The sequence below is a fragment of the Chiloscyllium punctatum genome, unplaced genomic scaffold (genome assembly GCF_047496795.1).
Source record: "Chiloscyllium punctatum isolate Juve2018m unplaced genomic scaffold, sChiPun1.3 scaffold_368, whole genome shotgun sequence".
Taxonomy (NCBI): domain Eukaryota; kingdom Metazoa; phylum Chordata; class Chondrichthyes; order Orectolobiformes; family Hemiscylliidae; genus Chiloscyllium; species Chiloscyllium punctatum.
This window is the reverse complement of record NW_027310102.1, coordinates 155,092-167,496: the sequence shown is the minus strand read 5'-3', so window position 1 is coordinate 167,496 and position 12,405 is coordinate 155,092. Positions and strand designations below refer to the sequence as shown.

General features: G+C 50.9%; 1 protein-coding gene across 2 annotated transcripts in view; it reads left to right on the top strand.

Annotated features, from left to right (window-relative positions):
* The first annotated feature begins 1,170 nt into the window (after positions 1-1,170).
* Positions 1,171-12,405, top strand: part of LOC140472562 (uncharacterized) — a 134,036-nt gene continuing 122,801 nt past the window's right edge. Inside the window, exons 1-3 of one of the 2 annotated variants that reach the window (XM_072567505.1) lie at positions 1,171-1,304; positions 2,295-2,410; positions 8,282-10,191. In XM_072567505.1, coding sequence (XP_072423606.1) covers positions 2,346-2,410; positions 8,282-8,957 — 741 coding nt within the window. In that variant the 5' untranslated portion in view covers positions 1,171-1,304; positions 2,295-2,345 and the 3' untranslated portion in view covers positions 8,958-10,191. Of the gene's footprint in view, positions 1,305-2,294; positions 2,411-8,281; positions 10,192-12,405 lie in introns of those variants that run through there. The other variant, XR_011957725.1, reaches the window with a different exon arrangement.

The following is a 12,405-nucleotide window of genomic DNA, read 5'->3' as shown; positions in this document are numbered from 1 at the left end:
TGATATACCATACTGCAACTCTACAAAACACTGGTGCAGTCACACTTGGAATATTGTGTTCAATATTCCTCTAGCTTATCTCTCCATGCTTCAGGCTCTCTGCCTTTATACCTGATGAAGGGCTTTTGCCCGAAACGTCGATTTTACTGCTCCTCGGATGCTGCCTGAACTGCGGTGCTCTTCCAGCACCTCTAATCCAGAATCTGTACCCCACCACATCACTTTGCCCCACAATCGTGGTATCTGGTTGTACAGAAGGAGGAGTGGCACAGTCTGTACTGAGATGCACTGGGGCCCTGAAACACATGGTAAAGACTGAAATCACCAGAGCATTGAGAGCCCCACCACATTGTTTGCATGTTCTATTGTTTTTACACTGTTCCTGCCTTCCCTTGTTTTTTCTTAATCAAGTTGTTATTATACACACCTGCACAAGCTGTGAAATGAACTCAGCCCTCTCGATCCAAGATTCAGGATATTTTCACCACATCACAAGGCATCGACTCTAACCTCCCCTGTCCCTTAGCCTACTGAGTCGCGCCTGAATCAACTCCGCAATTGGGAGGAAGGGGCGGAACAGGAGGACCGAGCAGCAGCCGGTCGGCTAACCAGAGTGAGTTAGGAGCGGGGCCAAAGCATTCTCGGGAGTGAACGCTTCAGGATTGGTCAGAAAGCAAACTATTTTGCAGGATTGATCATTCTCACTACATAGTGGAGCATTCAACCTTTCTCATGAATCAATGTGAGATTTTTACAAAATAGTTGAGATGTAAATCTGATAACGTACATTAGGGAGATTTAAACAATCCTTGGATAAATACATGGGTGATTTTGCAAAAGTTTAGGGCGACGAGCTGAGAATAATTCACAGGTCGGCGTGAATAATTCACAGGTCGGTTAACACAATGCGAGTAAGAAATTTATTTTCAAACTCCCAGAACGATTGGTAATTTACATACCTGGCTAGTATGGTTAAATTGGACCGAACAATCTATTTGCATACTAATGATCTCAATGACTGTAACTCGACAGAGCAACTGTTAATGACTAATATTTCACCCATGATCCTGTGTAGATATGAATATTCTCTATAAACTCACCGATAATCTCAGACGCACGCGCGGTTTGGATTCTATGTGGAGCATGCGCAGTGTCACATTGATCAGGACACAGAGAGAGAGAGACATGGAGCTGCTTTCTCCGGCAGCGGCTGCGATCGGATTCAGAGAGTCGCGCTTAGAGCCGGTGTGAGGGAGCCTCGCTGGGAAAAAGGAGCGAAGAGAATTCACAATTCCTGGATACAGGTTAAAAATAACTCTAAAAAGGCCCTCCAGGCCCGGGTAAGGAGGTGGCGGTCTCTGATCAGCGAAGCGGCCCAGGGTCACGGCCGCCATTTGTTTGAGGGAAGAAGGAGCGCGGGCCTCAGGGCCGCCATCTTGAGAAGGTCAAGGTGCAGGAGGGCGGGGCTCTCGGGGTCTGTAGAACAATCAGAGGAAAGGGAAGCCCCATTGTTATTGATTAATCCCACGAACACAGCGTCACTGGGCGGTCCTGCAGGAATATCCTCTCTCAGTCCTGCTGGGATGTTTCACCCCATCAGAACCAGCAGCTCTCCTCCTCTCTCAGCTCCCCTTCTGTCCTTCCTGCAGCATCAGTCCCCTGGAACATTGAGCTGCCTGTCCTGTCCCTCCCTCAGCTGTTGTTTCTGTAATACCTGTGATATCCCAGTCCCATCTTAGATTGCTTCACTAAAGACAGGAATGCACCCGATGGATTTTTCTTAACATCAGCAATTGTTTAAAACTCACTCACAGGTTTTTAATTGCATCGTTTTTGAAGCATTTACTTCACACTCAATCATTTGCAATGGTGGGATTTGAACCTGTGTCCAGAGAACACTTGCTGAGTTTCTGGATAAATTGTCACACAATAATGCCTCTAGGCCATCACTTCGCCTGCTCACAGTTTGTATATCCCAGTGCAACATGAATCAAAACTCTTTCTTCCAGCACAATTGTTTGACCCAGAACTCTGGTGATGTGACTCAGTACCTCTCCATGTGGTATCCCTCACTGTGTGGGTCTAATTGCTGCCTCTGTCAGCGTCTCTCACTCTTGAAGCTACTCCAGATCATGAGCCAACAGAATTCTCCACTCCAGAGAGGTGAGGCAGCACAGGTCAGGAATGGAGACTGGGCTTTTCCAGATCTCTGTGGGCTCAGTGCCATTCTATATGTGTAACCCTCAAAGCATTAGTCTAATTGCCCATTCTGCCTATTTCTGTGTCTTCTACAGGTACTCATGGAGTTCCTGACTCAATAGACTTGCCAACTGTTGGTTGGGACGATGGTTGGTCAGCCAGAAAGACAAAGTCAGGGAGGTCAGGAGTCTTCAATAAATCCTGTTGCCAGGTAAGATCATTCCAGTGCACAGAGCAGAAAGTAATAAGGGGGATCCAAACATCAGCTAACAAGACATGACATAGAGAAAGTGCTGGAGGGGGAGCACAGTACAGACACACCCCAGGCTCCATCACCACCCCTACTTTAAGTTTTGTTGTAATGAGACAGCATCGGGAGTTCCCAGTTATCAGTCCAGGCCTGTGCTTTCTTAGGGAGCATCAGAACAACTGAGGGGAAAGCAGGCCTCCCACGAGAGGGTGGTAATGCTGCCTGGGATCTTTCAGTTCCCTATTCCCTCTCCAACACTGTATCTATGGCTTGTATTGAGGACCAGTGTCTTCAATCATTCTAACTCCTATAACAGTTCCTATCTCTGTCATCTCCTCCCCTCTCACCAATTATTTCACATATTTGAAACCTCCAGTCCAGATGACCATCCGTATCGCTGTAACTTGCTTCAGTCTCTACAACATGCCTTGTCTCGATAGTCTCCTCCTCCAATAACTGGAGACATCGGGTCTGTTTCTGTGTGGTATGACTCTTCGGCCGAGGTTTCCTAAATGGAATGAGTTGCATTTGCCTGTGTTTGGCTCATCTCCCTTCAAACCTTCTCCTCTCCATGTACCTGCCCAAGTGTCTTTTCCATGTTGTAATTGTACTTGTTTTCACCATTTCCTCTTGCAGTCCATTCCGTCTATGCACCATCCTCTGTGGATAATGTTGCCCCTCAGCTCCCTCTTTAAATCCTTGCTCTCTCACCTCACGTTTATGCCTCTAGCTTTGGACTCACCTACCCTTGGCAATTCACCTTACTTAGACCATACATGGTTTCATAAACTTGTATAAGGTCACCCCGTGGCCTCCCCTACCCAGGAGAAATATTGACGACAGTGTTACCAATATCTCCAACTCATGTACTCAATGCTCTGACCAATGAAGACAAGTGTGCCAATTGCCGCTTTCAACACCCTGTCGCCCTGTGATGCCAGTCCAAGGAACAATGTAACTGCACCCCTTGGTCTCTCTCTTTTCTACAACACTGTTCAGGGCCCAACCATTACCCGTGTTAGTCCTCCCTGGTTTGTCTGAACTAAATGCAACAACTGAATTAAACTCCATCTTTCATTCCTTGGCCCCTTCGTCTTTCATTTTGGTCACATCTTGAGCAAACTCCAGTCAAGTTTGTGGGACATGTTTTCCCACGCACAAAGCCATGCTGGCTGTCTGTAATCAGGCCTTATCTTTCCAAATGCATGGACGGCCTACCTCTCAGAAAGACCTCCAACAACTGACCCACCCTGATGTCTCGCTCATCAGTGTGTAGTTCCCTGGCTTTCTCTTGCAGCCTTTCTTAATTAATGACACAACATTATAATCATAGTTGGAGTCATACCGCACTGTTCAGTTAACGCTAACCATACTCCAAAACAGATCTCATCCCACCTGCCTGTTTCTGGATCATATCCCTTCAAACCGTTCCTATTTCTGTACTAATCTAAATGTCTGTTAAACATTGTAATTGTCCCCATGTTCACCCTTTCCTTGGGAAGTTCATTTCACACCCAACCCACCCTCTGTGTAGCAATGTGCCTCTCGTGTCTTTTTTTTCATATGTCTCTCCTTTAAACTTAAAAATGTAGTGCCTTGTCTTGAAACTCCCCTGTCCATGGGAAAAGACAACTCCCATTAACTCTATCGATCCCCCTCATGATTTTATAAACTTCTATGAGGTCATCTGTCACCATTCAGGTTTCAGTGAAAAATACCAACCTATTCAGCCTTTCTTTATACTGAAGCCTTTCGTACCCAGCCACATCCCAGTAAATCTCCTCCCAACCCTTTCCAGCTGAATAATATCCTTCCTATAACTGGGCGACCAGAACTGGACACAGTATTCCAGAAGAGGACTCACCAATGGCCTGTATAATCTCAATGCGACTTCCCAACTCCTATATCCAAAGGACTGAGCAATGAAAGCAAGTGAGGCAAGCACCTTTTTTTAAACTATCCTGTCTCTCCATGTTGCAAACTTCAAAGAATTATGTAGCTGAACCCTGAGGTCCCTCTGTTCTACAACATTACTGCAGGTCTTGCCATTAATTGTATAAGCCCTGCCCGTGTTTGTTGTTCCAAATACATTACCTCGCATTTATTCAGATTGAACTCCATCTACAGTTTTTCAGCCATTCACACATTTCATCAGGATCCCTTTGTAATCTCAGAAAACCTTCTTCACTGTCCACAATGCCACCCTCCAGTCTATCAGCCTATCACACATAGCTCTCTATGGTACAAATATCTCTGCTAGGGGCCCTACAATTTCTTCACCAGCTTCCCACAATGTCCTGAGATACATTTGTTCAGGTCCTGGGGATTTATCTACCTTTGTGTTTTAAAACCTCCAGCCCCTCCTTTTCGATAATGTGGACTCATTTCAAGACATTGAGTCATAGAGATGTACAGCACGGAAACAGGCCCTTCAGACCAACTCCTGCATGACGTTTCGAGTCACATTTGCCACAATTTTGCCAATATCCCTCTGAACCCTTGCTATTCATACACCCATCCACATGCCTTTTAAGTGTATTTCTATCAGCCTCCACTATTTGCTCTGGCAGCTTATTCCATCCACTCTGCGGGAGCCAGTTGTCCTTTAGACCCCTTTGAAAAGTTTCCTTCGCCTGGGGAAATGACCTTGTCTATTGACCCTATCGATGACCATCATGATTTTAAACACCTTTTATCGGTTAACTCCTCAGCCTCCCATGTTCAACTGAAAACAGCCCCAGCCTATTCAGGCTTTTCCCTGAAGCACAAACCCTCCAACCCTGGCAACGTCTTTGGTCATTTCTTCTGATCCCTTTCAGGTTCCACGACATCCTTCCGATGGCATTGAGACCAGAATTACACACAGTATTCCAATAGTGGTCAGGCCAAACACTGTTTAGTTCCCCGAGCGCCCCAGTCTTTATCCACAGTAAGTTCCAAAGTGAAATATTTGTTTTGGATCTTGTAGTTTCACACATCGTTGCCTTCATTGATCATTAAGGAGACCGGGTTTGTCCCGAGCTCTTCTTTTGCTCTTAATACACTTGTAGAGTCTCTTTGGATTCTCCTTAACATTCTCTGCCAAAGCGATCTCGTGTCCCCTTTTTACATTCCTGATTTCCATCCTAAGTGTATTTCTACAGCCCCGATGCTCCTGAAGGGATTCCCTTGAGTCAGCCAGTTATATCTGACATGTGAACCCGTTTTTCTTGACCCCAGCCTCGAAACTCAGCCAGTGTTTCCTAATTCAGTCAGCATTGAGCTGCACACTAACAGGAACACGCTGGCGCTGAACGCTCCTTTTATCTCGGTTTTAAAATATTCCGACTTGCCAGACTTCCCTTTATCTGCAAATAGCCTCCCCAGATCTACTTTAAAAATTCCTGTCTAATACTACCTTGCTCCATTGAATAACTTTAACTTGTGGACCAGGCCTGTCCTTTTCCATCGCTATTTTCAAACTAATACAATTGTGGTAACTTTCCAAAGTGCTCCCCCACTAACACCTCAGTCCTGTTCCTGACCTTGTTTCCCAAGGGGAGGTCAGGTTTAGCCCCATTCTCCAGTTGGGCCATTTACATAATGACTGGGAGTTTTCGGAACACACTTAACAAATACCTTCCATCCAAATGCTTAACTTAGTAACAATCCCAGTCCAGGTTTGGAACAGTTAAGATCCCCGATCATTCCAACCCTATTATTCTAAGAGATATCTGAAATCTCCTGACATATTTGCTCCTTCATCTCCCATTGCCTATCACTGTAGTCCGACCGTAGAAAACTAATGACCAATGTTTATTTCTCAGTTCCACTAATATCGTTTAACTGGGCGATCCGACATGAATACTCCCTCTAGGTACTGCTGGGATGTTTCCCCCAATCAAACCCACCAGCTCTCCTCCTGTTTTCCCTCCTGTTCTATCCTTCCTGTAGTATCTGTCTCCGGAACATTGAGCTGCTGCTCCTGTTGCTCCCTCAGCTGTGTTTCTGTAATATCTATGGGATCCCAATCCCAAGTTCCCATCCATGCTCTGGGTTCATCTGTCTTATCTGTCTGGCCCTTTGCATTGAAATAACTGGAGTTTAATCCACCAATTTTCCCTAATTGTCTGCTATGTTCTTGCCTGCCTTGTCTCCTTATATTGCTCTCTTGAACATTTGTACCAGCCTCAACTTTCTTTCTGGCCTTACGACTCTTTGGGGTCACACAGCCCAGCCAGACAAGTTTAAATCCTCTCGAGCAGCTCCAGCAACGTTCCCCACCAGGATGTGGGTCCCCCTCCTGTTCTCAGTTCAGGTGTATTCCCCATCCTGTCTACCTGTGCTGACACCTTCAGACATCCAGGGACTTACCCACCAAGGTCGATGTGTTCCTCAGTTCTCCAGGAGAACCTCCCATTCATGATGTATACCATTCGTTTATGAGACTTCCCACAGTGCATTACCTCACAGTGATCAGAAGTAAACTCTGTCTCCCATTACTCTGATCAGTTTATCATCTGATCGATATCAGACTGCAGCCTGAGACCATCCCCCTCACTGTGGACAACACCCTCACCTTTCATGTTTTCTGCAAACCTACTAATATTACCTTCTGCTTTCACATCCGAGTGATTAATGTCCACAATGAACAGCAATGGCTCCTGCACAGATCCCTGTGGGACACCCGCTGGGCAAAGGCTTTCAATCACAAAACCAACCCTCCACCAATTGTGGAGCCAATTTACCAACTTACCTTGGATCCCATGGGATCTTCCCTTTTGGACCAGCCTTCTGTGTGGGACAACGGAATGAAGACATGCCACCTTAATGAACTCCATATAAACCACATCATCTGCACTGCCCTCATCAATATCAGAGGGCAGTCGTCTAGCAAATCCATACAGACAATCCCTAATGAAATTGTGGGGGTATCCGTTTTTGGCGAATACATTGTATAGGTGTTCTTCTTCCTCTTTTTGCAGTTCTGGTGTACTGCAGTGTGTTGTGGCTCTTTTGAACAGTGTCTTGATGGAACTTCTTTTGTGTGTGTTGGGGTGGTTGCTTTCGTAGTTCAGGACTTGGTCTGTGTGTGTGTCTTTCCTGTATACCTTTGTGGTGAATTCTCCGTTCAGTGTTCTCTGTACCATCACGTCTAGGTTGGTTGTCCTTTTCTTTCTCTCTTGTGAATCAGATTCCTGTGAGTGTGGCGTTGATGATCCGGTGTGTGTTCTCTATTTCTGTGATTTTAATGATTACAAAGGTGTCATCTACATATCTGACCCAGAGTTTGGGTTGAATTTGCGGTAAGACTGTTTGTTCTAATCTTTGCATTACCACTTCTGCTATGAGTCCAGAGATGGGTGAGCCCATGGTGTTCTGTTGATTTGTTCATATATTTGGTTGTTGAATGTGAAGTGTGTTGTGAGGCACAGGTCCAGTAGTTTGAGTATGCCGTCTTTGTTGATATGTTCACCGTCCTGTTGTCTGTTCTGTATGGCCAGCAGGTTGGCTATTGTTTCTCTGGCTAGGGTTTTGTCGATGGAGGTGAACAGTGCCATTACATCAAATGAGACCATAGTTTCTACCTTGTCTATGTGTACATTTCTGATGATGTCCAAGAATTCCTGTGTTGACTGTACAGAGTGTCTGGATCCGCTGATCAGGTGTTTCAGTTTCTGCTGTAGTTATTGAGCCAGTTTGTGTGATGGTATCCGTGGTAGTGATACTATGGTTCTGAGTGGGATGGCTGGTTTGTGCACTTTATGTATTCCACAGAATCTAAGGGTGTTGTTGCTTTCAGTTTTCATTCGCTCTAGTTCAAACCTGGTTATCTGTCCGTTTTTTTTGTAGGTTTCTCAGTGTGTTGTTTATCCTATTGGTGAGCTGTGGGGTGGGGTCAAACTCCACACAATTTCATCCACAGATGCCTCAGGGAAAGACAACGGAACGAGGACATGCCACAAACCAAAGGACTAGCCACACTACCATACATCAAGAACAGTTCGGAACTGGCAGCCAGACTACTGCGATCACTGGGACTCATAACAGCACACAAACCAACAGCCACGCTCAGACAACAACTCACCAGGACGATGGACCCGATACCCAACATGAGCAAAACCAATGTAGTGTAAAAAACCCCATGCAAGGACTGCACAAAACACACTACATAGGACAAACAGGAAGACAGCTAACGATCCGTATCCATGAACACCAACTAACCATGAAACAACACGACCAGCTATCCTTAGTAGCCACACACACAGATGACAAGCAACGTGAGTTCGACTGGGACAACACTACTATTATAGGACAAGCCAAACAGAGAACAGCCAGGGAATTCCTAGAGGCATGGCACTTATCCACAGATTCAATCAATAAATACATCGTCCTGGACCCGATATACCGGCCACTACAGCGGACAGCTCGAACTGACAACCGGAAGCGGCAGAGACAGGCCACTATAAATGCCGGAGGAAACATCACAGAAGCCCTTCACAGGAGGATCCCTGAGGATGTCACCTAGACAGGGGACGAAACGTCTGCAACACAAATTCCCAGCTCGGCGAACAGAACCACAACAATGAGCACCCGAGCTCCAGATCTTCTCCCAAACTTTGAAGCCCTTTCGACTCTACAAAGCTCCGTCATGAACAATCCACCATCCCTCTATTTCCTTTGCCCTCTTCAGTGTCTGCAACTCTCGCTGTATCTTCCAGTAACGTTCTTTAGATACTGCAGGTCTGCCTAGCTCCCCAGATAACCTGTTTAATCCCCTACAGCTCCCTCAATCACTGTAACACCATCTGCTCTGTCTAATCCTCCCCTTCCCACTGTCTTCCAGGCCCAACGGCGATCTTGTAAGAGAGCAGTGTGGAATGGGATGTTATAAATCTCAGCTGAGGCTTGAGGCCTACCATTACCTGGGAGTCACAAGGGGAGAGAACCTGAGAGAGAGCAGCACAAAGCGGGAGAATATAAATCAGTAGGGAGGGTCAAGGCCGACTGGGACTTGGATTTGGATAAAAAGCAGAGCAGGAGGCTCGAAGTCAGCACCGAGTCACAGAGGGAGTGACCGTGTGAGGGAGCAACTTGGAGCAGGGGCTTGAAGCTGACTCACACCGGGGAGAATCTAAATCAGCACTGAGGATCGAGGCCTAGTTGTACCTGAGAGTCACAGAGACGGTGACCCTGAGAGGGAGCAGACTGGAGTGAGAGCTGGACGATGATATGTCCGAGGAGACACATCACTGTGTGTGCACGTGTCCCTCCATTGTTCTGTGTATATGTGTGTGTATGCGTGTGTGTGTCCCCTTCCCGCGCTGTGTGTGTGTAATTCTCCTCACTGTGTGTGTTTTGTACCTCCCTCGTTGTGCGTGTGCGTGTTCCTCCCTCACTTTGTGTGTGTGTGTGTATTGTGTGTGTGTGTATCCCCTCTCGCTTTCTGAGCACATGTCCCACCCTTGCTCTGTCTGCGTGTCTCAACCTCACTGTGTGGGTGCGTGTCCCACCCTCGCTGTGTGTGTGTGTGTGTGTGTGTGTGTGTGTGTGCGCGCCCCTCTTGCAGTGTGTGATGGTGTCCTCCCCTCACTCTGTATGTGTGTGTATGCATATTACTCACTCACTGTGTGTCCCTCCCTCGCTGTGTGTGTGTGTGTGTGTGTGTGCGCGTGTGTGTGCATGTCCCTCCCTCGCTGTGTGTGAGCGTGTCCCACCCTCGCTGTGTGCGTGAGTCCCCCCCCTCGCTGTGTGCGTGCCTGTCCCCCCCTCGGTGTGTGCGTGAGCGTGTCCCTCCTTCGCTGTGTAGTGTGTCCCCCCCCTCGCTGTGTTAGTGTGTCCCCCCCCTCGCTGTGTTAGTGTGTCCCCCCCCTCGCTGTGTGCGTGTGTCCCCCCCTCGCTGTGTGCGTGTGTCCCCCCCCTCGCTGTGTGCGTGAGCGTGTCCCTCCTTCGCAGTGTGTGTGTCCCCTCGCTGTGTGCGTGGGTCCCCCCCTCGCTGTGTGCGTGGGTCCCCCCCTCGCTGTGTGCGTGGGTCCCCCCCTCGCTGTGTGCGTGAGTCCCCCCCCTCGCTGTGTGCGTGAGTCCCCCCCCTCGCTGTGTGCGTGAGTCCCCCCCCTCGCTGTGTGCGTGAGTCCCCCCCCTCGCTGTGTGCGTGAGTCCCCCCCCTCGCTGTGTGCGTGAGTCCCCCCCCTCGCTGTGTGCGTGAGTCCCCCCCCTCGCTGTGTGCGTGAGTCCCCCCCCTCGCTGTGTGCGTGAGTCCCCCCCCTCGCTGTGTGCGTGAGTCCCCCCCCTCGCTGTGTGCGTGAGTCCCCCCCCTCGCTGTGTGCGTGAGTCCCCCCCCTCGCTGTGTGCGTGAGTCCCCCCCCTCGCTGTGTGCGTGAGTCCCCCCCCTCGCTGTGTGCGTGAGTCCCCCCCCTCGCTGTGTGCGTGAGTCCCCCCCCTCGCTGTGTGCGTGAGTCCCCCCCCTCGCTGTGTGCGTGAGTCCCCCCCCTCGCTGTGTGCGTGAGTCCCCCCCCTCGCTGTGTGCGTGTGTCCCCCCCCTCGCTGTGTGCGTGTGTCCCCCCCCTCGCTGTGTGCGTGAGCCCCCCCCTCGCTGTGTGCGTGAGTCCCCCCCCTCGCTGTGTGCGTGAGTCCCCCCCTCGCTGTGTGCGTGCATGAGTCCACCCCCTCGCTGTGTTCGTGTGTCCCCCCCTCGCTGTGTGCGTGAGTCCCCCCGTCGCTGTGTGCGTGAGCGTGTCCCCCCCTCGCTGTGTGCGTGAGTCACCCCCCTCGCTGTGTGCGATGGTGCCCCCCCTCGCTGTGTGCGTGTGACCCCCCCCTCGCTGTGTGCGTGTGACCCCCCCCTCGCTGTGTGCGTGTGTCCCCCCCCTCGCTGTGTGCGAGTGTCCCCCCCCTCGCTGTGTGCGTGAGCCCCCCCCTTGCTGTGTGCGTGAGTCCCCCTCCCGCTGTGTGCGTGTCCCCCCCCTCGCTGTGTGCGTGTCCCCCCCTCGCTGTGTGCGTGTGTGTCCCCCCTCGCTGTGTGCGTGTGTCCCCCCCCTCGCTGTGTGCGTGTGTCCCCCCTCTCGCTGTGTGCGTGAGTCCCTCCCTCGCTGTGTGCGTGAGCATTTCCCCCCCCTTCGCTGTGTGCGTGTGTCCCCCCCCCTCGCTGTGTGCGTGAGCGTGTCCCTCCTTCGCTGTGTGTGTGTGTGTGTGTGTGTGTGTCCCCTCGCTGTGTGTGATGGTGCCCCCCCTCGCTGTGTGCGAGCGTGTCCCCACCCTCGCTGTGTGCGTGAGCATGTCCCTCCTTCGCTGTGTGCGTGAGTCCCCCCTCGCTGTGTGCGTGAGTGTCCCCCCCTCGCTGTGTGCGTGCGTGTCCCCCCCCTCGCTGTGTGCGTGAGTCCCCCCCCTCGCTGTGTGCGTGAGTCCCCCCCCTCGCTGTGTGCGTGTGTCCCCCCCCCTCGCTGTGTGCGTGTGTCCCCCCCCCTCGCTGTGTGCGTGTGTCCCCCCCCCTCGCTGTGTGCGTGTGTCCCCCCCCCTCGCTGTGTGCGTGTGTCCCCCCCCTCGCTGTGTGCGTGGGCCCCCCCCTCGCTGTGTGCGTGAGCCCCCCCCTCGCTGTGTGCGTGAGCCCCCCCTCGCTGTGTGCGTGAGTCACCCCCCTCGCTGTGTGCGTGAGTCACCCCCCTCGCTGTGTGCGTGAGTCACCCCCCTCGCTGTGTGCGTGTGTCCCCCCCTCGCTGTGTGCGTGTGTCCCCCCCTCGCTGTGTGCGTGTGTCCCCCCCTCGCTGTGTGCGTGTGTCCCCCCCTCGCTGTGTGCGTGTGTCCCCCCCTCGCTGTGTTCGTGTGTCCCCCCCTCGCTGTGTTCGTGTGTCCCCCCCTCGCTGTGTTCGTGTGTGCCCCCCTCGCTGTGTGCGTGTGTGCCCCCCTCGCTGTGTGCGTGTGTGCCCCCCTCGCTGTGTGCGTGTGTCCCCCCCTCGCTGTGTGCGTGTGTCCCCCCCTCG